The sequence below is a fragment of the Haliotis rufescens genome, unplaced genomic scaffold (genome assembly GCF_023055435.1).
Source record: "Haliotis rufescens isolate VD_foot unplaced genomic scaffold, xgHalRufe1.0.p SCAF_3, whole genome shotgun sequence".
NCBI lineage: Eukaryota > Metazoa > Mollusca > Gastropoda > Lepetellida > Haliotidae > Haliotis > Haliotis rufescens.
The window spans coordinates 33,582,376-33,603,277 of NW_025964001.1; the positions used below are offsets into that span (position 1 = coordinate 33,582,376).

At 38.1% G+C, this 20,902-nt stretch overlaps 1 protein-coding gene across 2 annotated transcripts in view; it reads left to right on the top strand.

Moving 5' to 3' along the window:
- LOC124119871 (E3 ubiquitin-protein ligase TRIM9-like) overlaps positions 1 to 20,902 on the top strand; it is a 199,524-nt gene that overhangs the window by 162,437 nt on the left and 16,185 nt on the right. For both annotated transcript variants that reach the window (XM_046482539.2, XM_046482545.2), the window contains 2 exons: positions 2,636 to 2,774; positions 15,850 to 16,074. In XM_046482539.2, coding sequence (XP_046338495.1) covers positions 2,636 to 2,774; positions 15,850 to 16,074 — 364 coding nt within the window. The remainder of the gene's footprint in view (positions 1 to 2,635; positions 2,775 to 15,849; positions 16,075 to 20,902) is intronic.

The window sequence follows — 20,902 nt, forward strand, 5'->3', positions numbered from 1 at the left end:
TTTGTGCTAATGATTAAATAGGCAGTCTGAAGTTACTAATGTTGACTTATTTATTTCTAAGAACTGACTTTAATTTGTTTTGCAATTGAGGAGGTGTCCCCACTGTGCATAAATTTACATGGTTTAACATATTGAACACTCTGGTTTCTACGTCTATACCTCCATTGAAAAGAACATGCCATTCCAGAAATAATCATGACCATTCTTTGTGAACATGCCTTTGAAAAATTTATTATTCTGTACAAAAATGTGCTATTGAAAAGTTATGGTGAGCATTCTGTATGAATTGTGGTTACGCGTTCATTACAAAATGGGGTGGTGGGGTAGCCTAGTGGTTTAAGTGTTCGCTTGTCACAACGAAGACCTGGGTTCGATTCCCCACATGGGTACAAAGTGTGAAGCCCATTTCTGGTGTCCCTCACCATGATATTGCTAGAATATTTCTAAAAGCAGCATAAAAACATAGTCAGTCAGTCAGTCAGTCAGTCAGTCAGTCAGTCAGTCAGTCAGTCTCTTCCCGAGGCAAGTGAGTTAACTGACTAGTTAGAAAGGCAGTAGTCTCTAGAACAGTCCCTATCATTGGAACTAATGGTGATAATTGTGGTAAATTATAGAGAGAGAAAATGTTGAAAGGTACGTGAATGTTGCAGTTTGTTTTATTTGATAATACCTGATGGTCATGCACTAGCATGGTGAACCCCTCGGACACTGTCATCCTCACAACACAACCAACATTCTTACTTATAGCTTGGCCATGATGCTTAGGTGAGATTTAAAATCTGTGAAGTGCTACTTTTGGATGTGGTGAATGTCATTAACCTTTCAACATATACTTCTAAGTTTATAGTTTTAGATTCTTGTTGCTTGGCTGAGTTTATGGCAGTTGAAGAGTTCCAAGCTGAATAAAAGAGAGTATGAATCATATCCAGATGAAATCTATGATTCAGTTTGACAGACATTAATTTGTAAACTGACATTTCTAATATTAGTTACAGGTTACCTGCCAGGTATTTTCAGAATCAACTTTCTTCAGACTTTTTATTCTGTGAAATGAAAAGTGTTTGGCACTATCTTAAATTGCATACTAAGGAAATGTCAAGTCTTAGGGTTCAAACCCATTGCTTTATGTGGGGTAGATGAGAACCGGTGCCACTGCCCTGGAAAGTGAGATGCATTGCATCTGTCTGCATAAATACTCATCTTACCAACACTTTCATTTTTACATGGACGCTTTGATGATTTTGGTTATTTTGAAGGTGCTTTTTTTACACAAATGTTATTAATTGTTTGAAGTTAGTCTGTCATGTTATATCAGTCTCTTACAATTTGTGAAACTCAACTCCATGAATGTAGATACTTGTCACTGATACAAGTTCTTTTATAGCCTGTGGACTAATCATGAAGCTTTATTGATGTTTGTCGATGGCTGATCTAACATTTCTGTCTCCAGTTTCCCAACCAAATCCAAATGTTGAATATTTCAAGATGGCCCTTTCAGTTATATATATATACCTATACTGACAAGTTTTGAAATGATGCATCTTTGACATTTACGGATATTGAGTTATGTTCTCATTGTCCTCTTCACATTTAACATTCATGAAACCGGAAACATCTTATCACCAATAAGCAAACGAATAATTTCTCAGACACATTAATCTCAGATGATATGCAGTGAGGAGAATGTAGAATCAAGGGAGGAAGAATGTACCGTTTGAGTCATCCATTGTTAAAGATCCAGGAAATGCAAAGGGAGATAAGCAAGGCACCGCAGACATGCTTTGGTTTTGAGAAGTTACTTGAGACCTTGTGATAACACTGGAACATTGTTAATATGGCATTATCTCTCTTTGTTTTAATATACAGGAAGTGTACAACAGTAAGAGGAGATAGTCTGTGCAGGGTGTCAAAAATCTGAATTAACATTTAATTGGACTTGGACAAAGACAACCATGCACATGTGTCTGATTACACCAAGAATAGCTTAACTCCTGTTTGATGCGCTACCTGATTGGAGATGTTCCGGTGTAGTTAGAGTTTAATTGTTCTGCTTATTGTGCTGAGTCTGCAAAAAAATAAGGTAGGGGATGGATGCTGCTGCTGCAGGTTACAGATGTAAATTACCAGGTGTATGCTTTGATTACAAGAGCATCAGCACAGCCTCAACAATTACATTTTTTGGATATATGATATAGAAGAGCCGAGAAATTAGGGTTCCAGATTATGGAAAGTTGTGTTTTATAGCCTAGTGGAGTGTATGCTCAGACAGCAGGAGCTAGGCGGTCCGATCCACAACCGCATCAAACCTAAAGGTGTTAAAAGATGGTACTTGTTGTTACCATGTCTAGCGCTGGGGATTAAGGTGGTAAAACAAGGACAGTTCCACTGTAGAAGGTGAGCTACAGAACCTCCTGACCATCTTTCATTGTGAATTCGAACATTCTAAAACCTTTGTGAGTTCATATTAGCTCCAACAAATAAATTTGGACTATTTTCCAAACAAGGATGCAGAAATTGAACTAGGTGGAGAAAGTGCACCTTCTCATGGCTTTTATTACTTAAAAGGTCCGCATTATAACTTCTCTTCAGTATCATTTAATTTAGTGTATGTTTAATAAGTATTTCTTTGTTGCAGGTGGTGTATGTGGGGCGGGAGATGATTTGCACCGTGGACGGACTACATTTTCACAGTATTTACAATGCCCGGGTGAAGGCCCACAACCATGCTGGGGAAAGTCCATACAGCGAGCTGGTATCACTACAGACAGCTGAGGGTAGGTTCACGGAATACCTTGTCCCATAATCCCACTAGCTCTGATACCTGTTACAATCTCTTCGCTGGAGCAGTGGGATAGCCTAGTGGTTAAGGTGTTTGCTCCGACTGCAGAAGCCTTGGTTGATTCTCCACATGAGTACAATGTGTGAAGCTGATTTTTGGTGTCCCCCATGAATTTGCTGAAAGCAGAATAAAACCCACTCACTACAAACAATCCTAGTTCTGGAAATACCTACCTAAGAATAGTTAAATGTATTTCTTTTCTGTTCCCACTCAATGGAAATAGCACCATGTTATCGATCGTCTAACATAGGTGAGAGGAACAAAAGGAATATTGAACTGCCAAGATACAAATGACAATGCTATGTCATCCTGATGAAAACATGAGGATTTTGTTTATTGGAACAAATGATTTAGAAGATTTGATTATGCTTTGAGAAATTTCCCGAAAGAACTGATTGTCATTTACAGAGATTTTTTTCCTCGTGGGACGATCTTGGCCTTGATCAGCCATAGACGTTTAAAGTCATTAAACACAACAGTTACAGCATTGGCTAGTTGCCTGTTACGCACCGTCCCTTGAGCTTTTTTGTGAGTTCTGAATGATACCTTTTGTAAATGCATGCTGATAGGTTGAACATGGTTCAGTCGAACTGATGGAATTGAAATTGTAAGTTCATGCCCATTAACTCTATGTATTCCCTGGTGAAACTACATCAAACAGGACCATCTCCAAGCTAGGGATATTGTATGTCCTCCTTTCTGCCTTGCTAACTACCGGAAGAGTTGTTAACCTTTATTTAAGTATTTGTTTAAAAATCTTCATGATACAACTATGGAAAACTGATACAATTGGGTTACTAAAATGTTGAATTTTGACCTCCTGTTTAGCTTGAAGACCTTTTCCAATATTTGAATTTTTATCATTCAAATGGTTAATGTTTTTGTCCTTTCTGTTCGATTATCTCTGATTTAAGATGTAATTGAAGGAAATGACAAATGCATGTATTCCTGGGGACTCAATCACTGCACCCACACTGGCAGCTGGAGGCTTTTAGGCTTGTGATAAAACATGCGCAATCAGCACGGAAATAAGCACGATACGTCTGATCCTCCTGAATGCCCTGGGGTTGGCTGGGATGTAGAAGAGAAAAATGTCAGTATAAGCTACTGAAGTATTTTCAGAGAAAAGGCGAGAAATGCTGTCGAAAACTTTAAAATTACCAGTTACCAGTTCAAAAAGTGCAACTTTGTTATGAGTGTTTTGTGTTTTAAACTGACAAAACTATTAAGAACTAAAAGAATTAACATATATACACAAACAATGCAATACATACTACTGGTAACTCAGATTATTTAAAAAATGAGTTGATGACTTTTAGAGGCTTAAAACTAGAAATTCCTAAGACTTCAAAAAAGGCAAATCTTTAGACAAAAAAATTAGAGCAGCCAAGACATTAGACCTGAGTTTTAGCAGTGTTGCCATGCCAGCATGAGGGTTTGTGTATAATGATGATAGAAATGTTAAGTACCTAGGTTACAACGATAACTGTTTGCCTACTATTTCAAGAAAATGATATGGATCATTTAAATATTTTCCTGAATCCAACAGCCACTGTGTGATATTATACAAATTCAAACAAGAATTGATTGCTGTTATGCACTCGATGATAAAAAAGAGGATATATACTGTTAAACAATACTTATACCTGCATCATTTGAGTGGCGGATAAGAAAGAAATATTTACACTGGTGCGTGTGGCTCCTACAATCTTGGTTTGGATTTCAGAAGGTTAGACGATTTTCTTTGATTTTTGTTTTAAACATTTACTCTGATAGGAAGGATCATTTTCAAACAGGAATATATGCAATCATTTCTGTGATTTTATATCACCTTGTTCTTTTATCTTCAAACACAGTTGAGAAGCTCTTAAGGAGAATATAGAAAGCTTATCACACATATTAACAAACAATCTGCCAAAAAATAAAAATATAACAGTTTATGTTTGTAAGAACAACCATAAGAAATGATAGCTTGGTGCCAAAGAATTTGATAAAAGCCCCCCCAAAAACTTTAAGAGCAATCTGTATGTAATGTTTCTCATCAATAATATTATTCACTCTATAACTGTGATCAGTGATGGGCCATGTCTAGATGAGCTTTGTCAGGCAATACCAAGGTGTCTAGCCACTTATTCAGACCCATGCTTTCCAAAGTGATCTTAGCACTATGAATGTCATAAATCCATGTTAAAGCCTATGAGTTGGGACAGTTCTAGGCCTGCCATTACTGCAGTACAGAAAGCAGGTGTTTATATGGAACTGGAAGACAATATTGAAATGTTCCACATTATAGCTGTCAGCATCGAAAGCCATCCTATTCTCAGCGTGTTTCAGTTCCCCCTCTATTATATTCCCTGTAGCCTAAAGCCAGGTGATATCTCCCTTCTTTTGGATCACCACCAGATGCTCTTCTCCACTGCCCAAGGTCAAGTAATCCAGGTTTTCCCCTATATATCCCCTCTTCTCTGCTATGTTCAAAGTCATACATGTTATGTATTATATGTTATGCATTGCCAATTTTGTCTGCCAGTCTTGCCAGGGACCCAGGTGGCCCTTTGTGTTGAGTTGCATCATTTCGTTGCCAAGCAGTGATATCGCCCATTATGATCCTTGGTCCCACTTGCACAAAGCGATCTTAGCACTAAGATGATCATAACGCCCATACTTAAACATAGGCTTATGATAGTCTTAGCACTAAGTTCGCTTTGTGCAAGTGGGCCTTGGTCTGTCACTAAAGTCATATCATCTGTGACCTGTGTCACTAAGTTTCCTTCTCTAATAATTGCCATTCTGTTATACAACTAGAACACTGTTCAAAAATTAAAACCAAATTTCACTCTCACTCACTCACTAACCTGCCAACTCACATCATCACATTTCCTTGTTTCTGCCATTATGATAGTCTGTCTTACAGACCCTGATACAAATATATATCAAATACAGCCCATGCAAGTCTATAATGTTTGGCAAGTCTAGATTACTGCAGTATCAGTATCTGAAAATGAAGAGAGTCACTGGGCTCCCTTTTATTATATTTTTATTAAGATAACTGAACAAACTGTTTTTTTCTGTACGATATGTTCATTTCAGAGACTAGATGTTAGTCTACCATTATGACTCAGTATCTTATACCACCAAACACTTTGAACTTTCACACAATTACACTTAGTGATTAGCTCTTTGAGACAGTTACATCATTGTACATAACCTGAACATGAAAGGAAGGATTAGTCAGTATCTTGAGTGTATGTCTAGTTAAACAAGTTGATCAAACTCACATGTATACCATAAAGTATGCATGTTTGACTTGAAACATTATGGATTAGATAATGAGAGCATATAGATGGTTTCTAGATTACTGTAGCTGAGATCATGACACTTATGACTGATTACATGTAGAAACTGGAGAAAAAAACCTCAAGAGCATGCATATTTCAACTTATGACAAAAGACACATTGTTTGGTTATTTGTTAAAGGGAATGTGTTGGGTTTCAACATTCAGTTATATCACGGCAGATAGGTTTCATGTTTGAAGAAAGCCTAAGGTGATACAGGTTACCATTTCAGTGAAACACACCAGTATATGTATGATGCCGGCAGAAGAAGGTTCTTATTTGGGTCGAACCTGAGATTCCAAGCAACAATCAGCTGATCCTGACCTATCTAAGGGAAGCAACTCCATATAGTATAGTCTCTGACCCTTGGGTGTTAAAGGCCAAGTAGAAAGTAAAGAGGCAGAAAAAGAGCCTCATTACACAGGAGTATGAATCACTTGCTAAGACTGGAAATGTGTAGCTGGCCCATTTTATGGGTCATGATTCACGTTTAAGTAAGTGCTCACTGTAAAGTATCACAGCTGATCCAGTAGGTACTATAGCTAGTAGGTAGATAAGATCTATTGATCTTGGGACATGGAAACACTCACACCTAAATTGCAGCCTTAATCGAGTTTGGCCTATTAGTATTGTTTACGACCCCTTGTGGGGACTTGATCAATTTAGTAGACAGCATTAGCAGGGGTGATGTATTGTCAATTAATGGAGTTATCTACCCTTGCAATCTATGTGACATACTCCATAGTGTCATGTAATTTGAAGCTTCGGTGGCATCAAAGAGAGTCGGCAAGGGACAACGGAAAACAAAATTATCCCATCATTTCGACCCTTTGACCAATCAGCCATCAAACAAATGTGTTTGTTGGAGTTGAGCCCATATTTATCCCTGTCACTTAGCCTACAATGACTGCCCAGAAACATGAAGCAGACACACAAAATCGAATCATTGAATTATCTTTTGGCTGTGCCTAATCTGCAGGACAAGGTATATTAGATTGTAATAATCCATTGTTTATCCTTGTTGTCCATGTTAACTCACTCCAGACAGATCGAGCTTCTTGAATTGTAATCAAAGTTTGACGTCTGCTACTTGGGGGAATCTGTCTTCTCCTCCTCTCTAGCCATCATGGAGCCAACTACAGATGATGCCATAAGACAATGTCACCACACTCCCTGGTGAAAGGGGATTCCTTCCATTATGTTCCTAGTGACACCATTTACATTTGACGGTCACACTTTGGTTGTCATGGTTGAGTCTTCAGCAGATGAAGTGACTTAGAGGAATGATAGATGCACTGATCAGTATAGGACACTGTTATCACTCATGAGTCACACCTCTTCTGGTCACCTTTAGTGATATCTGGTGCAGTTAAAAGGCACATACACGAATAATGGATTCACCTTGATACTTGATGAGTCACACCTTTTCTTGTCACTCTGATAATTACTGAAGTTAAAAGGCACATACACAATTGATAAATTCACCTCAGTACTTCGAGGGACATTTATGCTTGACCTTCAGGCGTTTTGTTGCCGCCATCCGTGATACTTCAGTAAGTGAAGGGACATACACGAATGATAGATGTGTATATAAGTGTGCTTTGAGACTTCGCTTATTGGACGACATGTGATTTATCAGCCTGTCATGATCAGCATAGGAACACATCCATCTCAGGAATGTCACCAACTATTATTAATTTGTGCCTACACATTTGATTTAAACACATCATGAGACATAATATTATAGTTGAAATCCTAACAATGCAGATGTGAAGAAAATAATATTTCACTTAGTTATTTCCATTGGTTGAGTGTGTTACTCCAGTCAGTGATATTCCAGCTATGTCAAGGTGGCCTGTAAATTATTGATTCTGGTCTACAACTGCCAAAGATTGATGGCATGAGCAACATTCAACTTCTTGGTACATATTAATACACACAGCCAAGTAAATAAAGTGACCACCCAATCCTCTGCTAAGCAAGCATGTGTTGCTTGGGATCTCTTCTGCCCCATTCCTCTGTTTGTTCTATTAAGAATGTAGAAGGGTGGTGGGGCGGCCTAGTGGTTAAAGCATTCACTCTTCATGTCAAAGGCCCAGGTTTGATTCCCACATGGGTGTAATGTTGGAAGCCCATTTCGAGTGTCCCTGGTCATGATATTGCTGGAATATTGCTGAAACCGTACTCAGGAGAATGTTGAATATCCTTCATCAGACTCACTTCGTTCATCTGTTCTTTCATTTGAAATCTAGAGAAAATCAATTGCAATTTTTAAAGGATGTGATTGTGTAACAGGAGAAGCCACAATGACAGGTTGTACTGACAGTGTGTCTGGAGACTTGGACTTTGATTTCTACAAGTTGTGGCTAATTTGAATGATGTCATTTATCATCAACATCTCCGAGTCGCAGTACCTGTGAATTGTTGGCCCGGACATTGTCGTGTCAAACAGCTTACGATCTTCGCTGCCACCATGTGCTGATTGGATAATGAAAGCAATCAGACCTCATACAGATGTTCTGATGTTTCATTAAAAGCTTCTTTTTTTCAAAATTTATTGAGAATTGACGTCTGACCTGACACTAGGAGTCCGCCCAGTGAGACATTTCATTTTCTCTTGAAAAATGTGTCTGCTCAAGATAGAAGAGTTTCTAACTGTGCAAGCATCTGTTAAGTGCTTACTGCTGGACAAAAGACCATTTTTAATTCATGATCACTAAGTGAAATCTTGGGATAAGATGGCTGAAATTATTTGGAGGGGGCAGTGAAATGTCTATTTTTAAACCTGGGAATTTTTGTTAAAACTATTATTAGTTGAAAGAGAATGACTTCTGATCTTTTAATTGTAGTGGAATTGAAAAACTTTTCAAGCGTTAGGTTTCGTCAGTGGTGCGATGAGCACTTTGCATGAACAATAGGGTAGCAAATGGAATTATTATGCATGAGATGATAGATTTCTGCTCCATGTTGAGAAGCTTTCTGTAAATTATGAGACAAGCGTTCACTTTGTGACAAACATGTTTCTAGATAATTGTTGATAATGGTTCACTTTTACAAGTTCAGTTGGGTCATACAATTAAATCAGTGCCTGATCGTTGGGGAAAATTGTCGTAATATTTCTTTCCAAATATGAATTTCTGTGAACAAAGAAACATTAATATTGACCTTAAGTATACTTATTTTAGATATTTATTTAAATGTTGTAAAGTTGAACCAAATGGAATGTCTGTATGTGTTCAAATGTCTTTCTGTTATTACATGAGAAAACAGAATGCCTCAATCTTTACATTCTAAAAGTCTCTTGATATGAAAGAAATAATTTCTTGTTTTCAGACATGTGGAATAAAATATCAAGATAATGCAAAAAAGGAAATGAAGTATTGATACATTTATAAACACAGAATAATGAACCATTCCAGTCGCTGTGTGGTATCTTGGAACTGTTTCGTTTCTTGATGACATTAATGAGACAATTTAATTTACTGAAATGAAATTTTAGCACCAGAGAATTGGTACTGACAAAGTCCAATGAAACCATCATGGTTTTGAGACTAGATGATGATCTAAGACAAACTGTGTGTAATGACACTGTCGGGAAGACGCAATTTCCATAAGTGTTCCACTCCTAGTATCCGGAGACATCAAGTCGCCATCACAATTACATCTTATTTAGTTTTGAGCTGGTAACGGCATAACATGGACAGTTAGCGCCTTCGGGCGTCAGCGTCTAATGGGACATTGTTTCTGGACAATAGGTCTTCATACACACTAGTCTTGAATGGAGACAGTTGCTATCAATCTTCCACACTGCTTCTGTTGTAGTTCCAAACTGACTTGTTTAGTGTTTCGAGGCTCATAGTTACCAAACAGGATTTTTATTTGAAACGCAGGAAGGACTTTGCCACTCAATACATTGTCAATTATTATAAGGTTTTAACATGGAAATGAAACCGAATTTGATTTAATCCACTGAAGTCTTTATTGTGTGGCATAAAAGTAATTAATTCATATTTCTTTGTTTTCCTCTGTAAGTGGCATTTAGAAGTTGGTCTGGTGAACAAGGGGGTTCTATGGATATGCAACTTGACTAGCTTGATAACAGTGTTAGTATCCTGAATATACATGAAAACTGTCTCAGAATGATTGCCAAAATTGTCACTTGTAATTTGTAGAGTGTGAACTAGACAAAGTGTTACAAGACAATGATTTTCTTTATATTAATGAAATCCTTTATTCCATTAACTGACCATGCATACGAAGGAAGAATTAAGGTGGGGGATGTTTACAGGGGGCAGCAACAATTAAGACAAACAAAGCCCCTAGCAGCATCCCTGCTGAGCGCATAATGCCTTGTGCTTTCATCTGAGTGATTCTGTTTTAAGGTTCTCATTGAAGGAGAGTTAGCAAGCCTGAATTGTATGTAGTCCCCTGGGGACAAAGTTTAAGTAGTTATTTGTTTTTATCAAGCTATTTAGTATAAAGTGACCTGACCATCCACATCTTTTGCCTTTTGTGAAGATATTCTCCATGGAATGTTTCTATTTGCGATATTTTCCTTATTATCTGCTGCTGGGCACGGATAAGGAATGTTTTATTGTGTCAGCTTATCGTGAAATTGATGACTTTTGGAAAATGTGAAGATACTGGGATATGATCATAGCTGATATGCACGTATTTCAGTTTTCAGTTTTAGTATTTATTGACTTTTTTTATAATTATCTTGAACATTTCTTAAAAGATGGTGTGTCTGAAAGTTTGCCATTTTGGATAAAGCAGCTTGATCAGTGACACATGGAGGTTCTGTTTTTGTTTTCTCTGACGCATATATTGGTCCCATCAACTGGCTGTTGGTTCTTACTTTCAAGTCAAGTGATGCAAGGGCTCACTCAATGTGTGTTCACATCCAAGACATATACCTAGTATGATCCAGGGCCCCTAAATTCCACAAAGCGATCTTTGCTATACATTTATTGTAATTCAGTGTTTTTAGTATGTGAATTATGATCAGCTGTCTGTCGAGACTATTTGGTTGCTGGTGTCAACAAAGATGTACACCTTCGTCACTTCTCCGCTTTGTGATGTGACTAAGATACTGTTTAAAGAGGCATTAAACCCAACTCACTCACTCACTCACTGTTCTGTTAATTTCATATCCAACACATTGCAGTTGAAGGGAAGCAATTTAATGACAATAAAATTGATTATTGTATTCTACGACATTCAAACATGCAGTTTCAAAGCAATAAATACAGGAAATTCATGGTTTTACATGTTTAAACATAACTCAGTAGCGGAACTGATGTGAGATACCACAACAAAGACCATATGTTTTGCTTGATTAAGAATAATAATCGACATTACAAGGATTTACAACACAAGTGTATTGGAAGAGGCAGTCGCACACAGCAATCAGCCCCTGCTTCTGTTACAGGTCTACGAGGAAGGCGTAATTACCCCTTGTTTATGTGTCTCTGAACATGTCAGTTTAGTGATGGCCAAATAAATTCATTATTCAGTATTGTCCCTTTGCCATTATTCTGACACTCCCATTAATAAATATTCTTCAAGAGTTCAGTTTTCCTTCCAATACGACATATCCTGTTCCGCCAGTAATGTTGGAGTACCCTAACAACTGCTTTCCATGTTAGCAATATTCCTGCTCCAAATGCATCAACTCCCATCCTTATGTTTCTTCATTAACATTTATTACTGTGCTTGTGCAAACAATAAAAAGGGAGACAACTTTCATTAGGTTTCCCATAAACCCCTACTCTCTAACAGTGAGGCAGCCTGCTGCTTTTGCTCATCACGCATTTGAAGTTTGTAAATGCATTCATTTTTCTACTGACGCTTAATGATCCTGAACCAATGAACATAAGAAAGCTCATTTTAGTCTCTAAGGGATAAGAGTGAAACAAACAACATAAATGTTCTCGTAACCTTTCAGAAAGAGAAAAAAAACAAGCTTGTTAGGCTAGTCGTTAAAGAAGTTAGTGAAACTGAAATATCTCGACCATATTTCATATCATATAGTGTCGTTAGTCTTCAAAGTGTATCTCTTTTTATGTTACTGTTACATCACTTCGTTTGAAATATTAGTGCATAAGAACTTGCTTTAAACATGCTCTAAGGAATTCACGTGGTAGCTGCCTTTTACCCTTTACCATATATCAACAAAAAACATTGGAGTTACCTCTTCAGAGTTAGTATAAATTATTTCAGCTATATGTGGACTAGGTTTCAAATTTTTTACTGTCATCTTCTTAGAGGCCAGTTGGAAAAATATGCCAAAAGACTTGAAAAACATATTATTAATCTTACAGTTCCTTAACCATTGATAACATTTAGCCTTGTGTTTGTGAAGCGATGGTTGATACACAAGGGATCAAATGCAGTGATGCTATTATTTTTTGGCATCTTGACAGTTGTAGAAACTTACGCGACATTTGATAAATCTCTTTTTAGGTTGCAATCTTGATATAGATTTAACACTCCTGTAAAAAAATTGTGATAAGGTACTTTTTCGAACTTTTAACACCTTTGTAGAAGAGAAATATTTTTGTTTAAAAAAACTGATGTTCTCTAGATATGTTAAACTTAGATTATCAATACTGATAAATGTAATTTGATTGGGGTTAGATGCTATTTGGGGCCCATAAATCATTAGTAAAATGTTATCTGTGGTCTTGGAGACATCATAGACCATGATCATACATTTTCATCACATTTTTTATTTATCTGTTGAACAAAAGATTTAAACTTCAAGGCGTGTGAACGATATTCACACAGATCAGGTACAAAATTCACGCGTACACACACCAAGCCCAGATAAAGAGATTATGAATTCAAGCAAATAATTCATTTAAAGGAGAAAAAAATGTAATTGTTATATGATATAGTGATTGTTTAGGAAACTTTGAACATGATATGATTTATTGGAAGTTGTGAAATATAAGACTTTTTGTCGAAAATGTTATTCTTGTGGGGTTTTTCAATACTTGAGAAAAGTCAGGAACAATTTTTTCATTTCATTCACGTGTCTTCAAAAGTGTGCGTTGGTTGTATTGTTGACAGGGAATGGGAGTGAACACGGTGGTCCTAGCTAGTTGTATCTTGTATGACCTCATCAATATACAACCCCAGGCAATATAAGCCAATATTACACCTCCCCAGGAAACTTCATCTGGTGTGAATTAGGCTATATTACCCCTCACAGTTAGCCCACCCCATCTTTCTAGGCAGGGAAGCTCATATAAAGTTTTTATTGTTTTTCTGGCTGCTATAAAGCCATATATACCACCATGTCTCTTGCGGAGTGTCTCAGTAAGACCATTGTACCCAGGCTTATCTACATAGTCTCCACACTTTGAAGGTTCAATACTTTTTATGCCATGTTTGTGTTGCTGCATTGATCGAGTTAAATCTTTTGCAAGCTTTTGTTTTGCGACGCCACCTTAGGGGTCTGTGTATTGACCTGTTGGAGAGGCATGGAGGAAATGAAAACAATGCCTATGGAGGCAGACTATGAAAGCAGGAATTAACTCTTGCTATGCAGTTGCATTGCTGGCTCTTGTTGGCTGCCCCTGCAAGAACTCAATACTTTTTTGAAAATTGCAAAAAGTATATTAAAATCAAATAACCTTAGCTCTATCAATGCATAGCTCTGTTCGTGTTTAGGCTCCATTAGAAAACTGGTAATTTTTTACCAGATTGTAGATTTTTCAAGGGAATACAATATGTTTGTGATGCAAACTTTGTTCCTCTTCATTGGGTATGCACACGATTTGTGTGTTTATAATTACATGATACTGACTTGTATGCAATGGGTGAGGAACTCTGGAATATCCACTTTCCACAAGTTGCTGACCTGCTGACCGTTCAAAACAAGATCCTTCTAGATGGGGACAGTTTCTGCGAATTGCACTGGAGTATCAATCTAATATTAACATTATGAACCTAGGGTAATCATGATTCTTTTACTGTAGACTTTTTAATGGCTGGTTTCATGCTGCTGCTCTATTTGATTTAACAAATTATTTCTATTTTATGGTCATCATGAAGCATTCTTCCACCAGTGTTTTTAAGGCAGGCTATATTGTATAGGATAGGAGAGAATCTTTAAAACTTTGTATTTAAGTAGGGTAATTTGATATAAGCATTAACTACTTTTTATTGATAAACAGGATTGTAAAATAAGAATTTCCTAATGACTCCTAGGAGTGTAGATCCTTGTAATGTTATTCACCTGGCAACCACTTCCAGTTCACCAAACTATCTTCCACATAACCGGTTATAGTTTAGATACGAGGATGACTGAGTTCGTTGATACATGCTTGGGCAGTCTTTGTAGATATGCTCACTGGGCTAAATAATTCCTTGGAATTAATTCTCAGTTTATGATTGAAGATTCAATCTGTCTAGCTGGGAGTGTAGATGTGAATTCTGTCAGCTTTCTTGATGTCAACAACAGTGTTTGAAAGAAATGTTTTCTTTATGGTGGACCCAGTAGGAGACTGGGGTCTGTTTTATATAGTCATCAGGAAAGCCATATGTTTCCCAAACAATAAATGTTGTGATGTAAATAAAAGAGAATGCGAGTGAGATGTTTCAATTCTAAATGAGTTTTCAACATTGTTTGAAAGACAATTTGGATTTTTTATCCTAAAAAATTAGTGATTTATTTCCCATATTACGAAAAAAACAAAAATCTTTGATCTACTCTATGAAATTTCATAAGATGTTTTTGATGCAAGTATTATGTCATATGTATTTTAAGCTATTACGTCTACAAAACTTTCACTCATCATCTGACAACAATGAATTTGAACCCCGCATGAAAGAGTCATAAATGTTCTTATTTAAAAAAGTTTCTTTCTGCTTGAAATGAATGTGATTGAATTAGTCATGTGCCATATAAAGTATGTAAGTGCAAGAAACATAAGAATATAACTCACAAAGTGTGCCATATACATGCTCAAGGCATATCAATCATGGATTTTATGTAACCTTAAATTTTCCTTTCGCTGGAAATTGAATGTGAATAGAGAGCGCAGCTTGTTGAAGTGAGGCAAAGAGCAAATGCTTGTTGACAGAAACTGGCTACAGTGTCTTGCCGTTATTGTTTATGCTGAGGAACTTCTGTTTCAAATATTCATTGAAGAATGGGAGTGTATGTCTGCGACACAAAAAGAAACTGTTTAAGACCAGTGAAGACTTGAAACATCTTTTTTCATAGCTATGAAGGTTATGAAGGATAGTTGGTTGTAAGAATGCATCTGAATGTACAGTGCACTGTTGTAGAAATTGATATGGAGATATCTTGCAACTGTTATTCCATCTTTATCTCTGCTATCTATTTATCATGCGTTATGGAAAATTTGACTGCCTCCATGGCCTAGTGGACAGAGCCTTATCCCGGAGATAGTGGAAGGTCGGCAGTGTGATCCCCAGACAATCATTTACAGCCTGCAGGTTTATAGTTGGTTTAAAACACTTTGGTGTAAAACAACATTCACTCACTCCCTTTCCCTCTGCTGTGTACCAGGATGGTGGGGTGGTATAGTGGTTAAAGCATTTTCTTGTCACTTTCTGGGATACTGAAATATTGCTAAAAGCAGCATGAAACCCATTTCACTCACTCACTCTGCTATTTCTTTATCATTATTCTGTTTCAGTGGCCTGGTTCACGTTTGACAACACAACGACCCACCAGGACATTATGTTCACCAACAACAACCTCAGTATCACCTGCAACAGCTTTGACCACCGGGTGGCACTAGGCACAGTTGGCTTCTCCAAGGGCATCCACTACTGGGAGGTGACCATTGACCGCTATGACAGCCACACTGACCCCTCCATTGGCATCGCCAGGTTCGACGTTGATAAGGGACTTATGCTTGGTGAGTACAATTCATTGGAATAGACCTTGAAGCTTATACCGTTTCTGTGCTATGTCTGTCAGTACACTTCCTCCCAGACTAGCCCCAGTTATGGTCCATGGTCTGTCAGCACCATACCCCTAATTGTTGTGGGATTGAATCCCAAACTAGCCCCAATTATGGTCCATGGTCTGTCAGCACCATACCCCTCATTGTTGTGGGATTGAATCCCAAACTAGCCCCAGTTATGGTCCATGGTCTGTCAGCACCATACCCCTCATTGTTGTGGGTTTGAATCCCAAACTAGCCCCAGTTATGGTCCATGGTCTGTCAGCACCATACCCCTCATTGTTATGGGTTTGAATCCCAGATTAGTCCCAGTTATGGTCCTTTATCTGTCAGCATGATAGACTACGTGCTCATAATATTTCAACAAATGGGAAGCATCCATGACCTGTGTCATTTTTAGGATGTCCCCCAAACTTCAGGTGACACAAAATGATACTTCGGAAAAATTGTTCAAGTGATGTTGAAGCCCAAACTTACACGTGACAGACATCATGTATTTGTGATGCAATAAAATCGCTTTTTTTTAATTCACAAGTCTCTCCATTCTGACTGAACATACTTTTTGGTTTCCGTGTGACATGTAAGTGTGGCTGTCAGATCAAACACAGCTAACTTTGTGTAACAATGTCTCCAGTCACTTTATTCAGACATTACACACCAGAGAACAAAGCATCAGGAGTTTATTGCTTTCTCCATCTGGAGCTCTGTGAGTGTCCTGTTTCCTGTCAGACTATTATTAAGACACCATATTTGTCAAAACACATTTCAAATAGATTTTGATACATTTCTTTTCACACCCGTCTCTTCCATGTTTCAAACAAACTTACAAATGACATATCTTCCAGAATATGAAATTCTCTTAATGTGTCATTCTACATTTGGAAAAGATCGTTTTTTCTGGGGTTTGTTTTCCATTTTGAAACTTACATTTGTGAACTATGCAGCAATGACAGCGTATAAATGCCAGTTGTTTAAGGCTGAAGACTTCCAGTGGTGCATCACACAAAGACATGCATGCTGGTAGTATGGATGCATGAAGAGTGGAAGCACGGATGTGTTTACTGTCTGTGTGATACATGCTGTTACATTGTGCCAGGGTAATTGGTACACAACTAGTTTACATAATGCTTGGTTGAAGGGTAATGTCCTGGAACATGGGGAGGAAGTGGGATTGGTGGGGAGGTTTTTTGACCCATGATGATACATAAGGCTGAGGACGGAGGCAGGTTGGGATGGGAGGGAGGTATAGGCATCAGTATTGAGGCTGGTCTTGTCTGGGATGGAAAGGGAGGTTCTGATGGATCAAGATGGAGGCAGGTCGGGTATGACATGGGATTGAATCGGAGGTACAGATGCATCAAGGTCGGGTCAAGGAAAGGAGGTACAAGTGGATCGTGTCTGGTCTGGGATGGGAGGTACAGATGGATCAAGGTCTGGTCTGAGATGGGAGGTACAGGTGGATCAAGGTCGGGTCTGAGATGGGAGGTACAGGTGGATCAAGGTCGGGTCTAGGATGGGAGGTACAGATGGATCAAGGTCTGGTCTAGGATGGGAGGTACAGGTGGATCAAGGTCGGGTCTGGGATGGGAGGTACAGGTGGATCAAGATCTGGTCTGGGATGGGAGGTACAGGTGGATCAAGATCTGGTCTAGGATGGGAGGTACAGGTGGATCAAGGTTGGATCTAGGATGGGAGGTACAGGTGGATCAAGGTCGGGTCTGGGATGGGAGGTACAGATGGATCAAGGTCTGGTCTGGGATGGAAGGTACAGGTGGATCAAGGTCTGGTCTGATATGGGAGGTACAGGTGGATCAAGGTCTGGTCTGGGATGGGAGGTACAGGTGGATCAAGGTCGGGTCTAGGATGGGAGGTACAGGTGGATCAAGGTCTGGTCTGGGATGGGAGGTACAGATGGATCAAGGTCGGGTCTGATATGGGAGGTACAGGTGGATCAAGGTCGGGTCTAGGATGGGAGGTACAGGTGGATCAAGGTCTGGTCTGTGATGGGAGGTACAGGTGGATCAAGGTCTGGTCTGGGATGGGAGGTACAGATGGATCAGATGGACACACGTCTGATCTGGGATGATATTAGAGGTACAAATGGAGGCAGGTCGGGTCTGGGATGGTATGAGAGGTACAGATGAATTTCAATGAAAGGCTGAGAGTATGGGTCTTGGTATGGCAGATAAAGAATGAGAAGAGAGTTGACCTCTGTAAGACGTGTGGTGGTCTGGGTGTGTAAGGGATGGGGATGATGAGTTGAATATGATGGACCTTATCTTACTTGAGAAGGAAGGTGGGCAACACAGAAGGAGGAAGGCAACACTCTCAGTGGCTTACAAGTTGGTTAGCACTATTGATGTGATAGATGATGTTTGGTTGAAGGAACATATAGTTCTTTAAGGTGGTTGTTGAGGCTCACAAGCGTACAGACAGACATAAGTTTATCCAGTATTTAGGCCACTACATAGTCATTACATGTAATGTTTTACGTGCACATGATATATAATCAGGTTCACAGGGTGTCCTATAATTGAAAGCATGTAAAGTTGGAACACAAACTGTCACAGTTTATGAGGTGGTGGGGTAACCTGTATTTTAAAGCAATAATGTACAAAACCCATTCCTGAAATAGTGCTAAAGCAAAAACCTTCTCACTCATTGCTAGTTTATGTGGTGATCATTTTTGTTTGTTTATCATATGTTTATGAATCATTTTGTATGGCAAGGTAAGGCGGCTGTTGGGTTTGTTGAAATCATTTCAGTTGCAAACTAATTAGAAAGGCTACTTTTTCAAAGAAACTGGATGTTTATTGGCAAGAAAGTCATGCATATATGTAAAACAACCAAATATTGAATTGGCTACAAAAGATAAAAAGCGAAATGGTGTTTTTGTTATGATGATCTGATGAACAGACATACTACTAGAATGTACAGAACTGTTTGTTTTGATTTAGTATGGAAAAAATACACTTTCATATAAAAAAACATACAACATATGGCCATTTTATGTACGACAGACAGACGACTATCCTATGATCCTACTCTGTAACTTGTGTTGGAATATCATGACTTAATTTCACAGCAACAAGCATGGTTGTGCATCTCCTGGTGTGTGCATGTGCAGCTTGACAGGCCATGACGGGAAGAGCAAGATTTGTAGGTGTGTGTCGTAACATGGCCATGTGGGAGATTTACAGGGGCACCCACACATTTTATGATCATAATCGTGCCGAGTCTTGTGGTAGAAAGTATGGCGCCAATTTGTTGGTTTTGCTGCAACTTGTAAAAAGGTGGATGTTGTTTTTGGATTTTTATCATTTCTTGTATTCTATCTCTGTCATGAATGATCGAAGGTGAAATATTCCTAAAGAACAACAGGAACATGCATATAATTAGTTGTCAGATTGGATCCATTTTTGTTCCTTCAAAGATGAAATGGTTTATTTATAGTTGAAGTTGTGTCGAAACAAAAAGCTAATGGTAAAATCAGATGAATGGAATATTTTTTACCAATACTTTCAACATATTTTATTTCATTTTAAAGATATCAAGGTTTTAGCATTAAGTTTTTAGTTCCAGATTTTTTATGTAATGACTTAGATTGGAAACAGATAACAGCAGCTTTCATCTTGTTGGTTTCGTAATGACCTTGCTGAGTTGACTTTTCCCAAATTTTGAAATCCAATTACAAAAAGGTTCAGGGTTATCCTATAGCCTTCTGCTGCCGGGAATGTAAAATTAACTCAATTATCGCCTCGAGGTCTGTCACAAGCCCACTTGAAAGGAGATGTATTGCCCAGGAACTAGTTAAGTGCATACTGGAAGCTATTTTTTGGCTCATGAACATTTTAAGTCACTTCCATCTCTCCAACCTTGACAAGACTTTAAGAGGTTGAAGTTTATCCAATAAATAAGCATGATGAACATTTATGTACCTGATACAAATTTAATCAATTTTACAATTTGTCTGTATTTTTACGAGAACTATATGTGCATGTAAAAGACTGGGAGGTGCAGGAACTTCTGTACATTACACCTGGAAAATCATCGTTGGTTTCCGACCATGCGATGCCGTCCTGTCGGCTCTACACATGGGGTGCTTGTACTCCTCGACTCCACCTCTTCCCTCCTGATTCCATATTACTTTCAAAACGACTTCAGTTCCGTCAGTCAGTCATAATCCCAGCCAGATGGCTTCAGACAAATGTGTGATGCAACAGAGTTATATGAATATTTGCCATAGCCTCAGAGCAAAAACCTGTTCATTTATTTACAGAATGATAGATTGAAAATTCTTCTGAAGAGTAAAGCATAACAAATTATGTAGAAGAAATTCAGATACGGTTAAACTACGTTTTCTGAGGTGCATCAGGTGCACTTCCTGTTGTAGAATGAGAGTTGTCAACATTATTTTTTCTATTACAGATCCATGTTCAAATGTGTAGGAAAGACTTGCCTGTAGTTTTTCCAATAATAATAAACAAATCTGGCAGAGAATGTACTTAAAATTCAAATATGAGAATGAGGTTAGATAAAGGTAATTAAATTTCCTAATTTGCAATTCATTGGTCAGAACATGATAGCAAATTAATCCTAAGCTTTGACGTGGCAAAAAATTGGAGCTCAGAACAGATATTACTTAAAAATGTCAGATGAAAAAGTGGGAGATTTTCTGCTTTTTAGTAAAAAAGATGCTTCAATTATGTCATCATTTGAGATTAATCTGCACAATATGAATACCCAAATCGGTTCACGTGTATGGTGATTACATGCAACT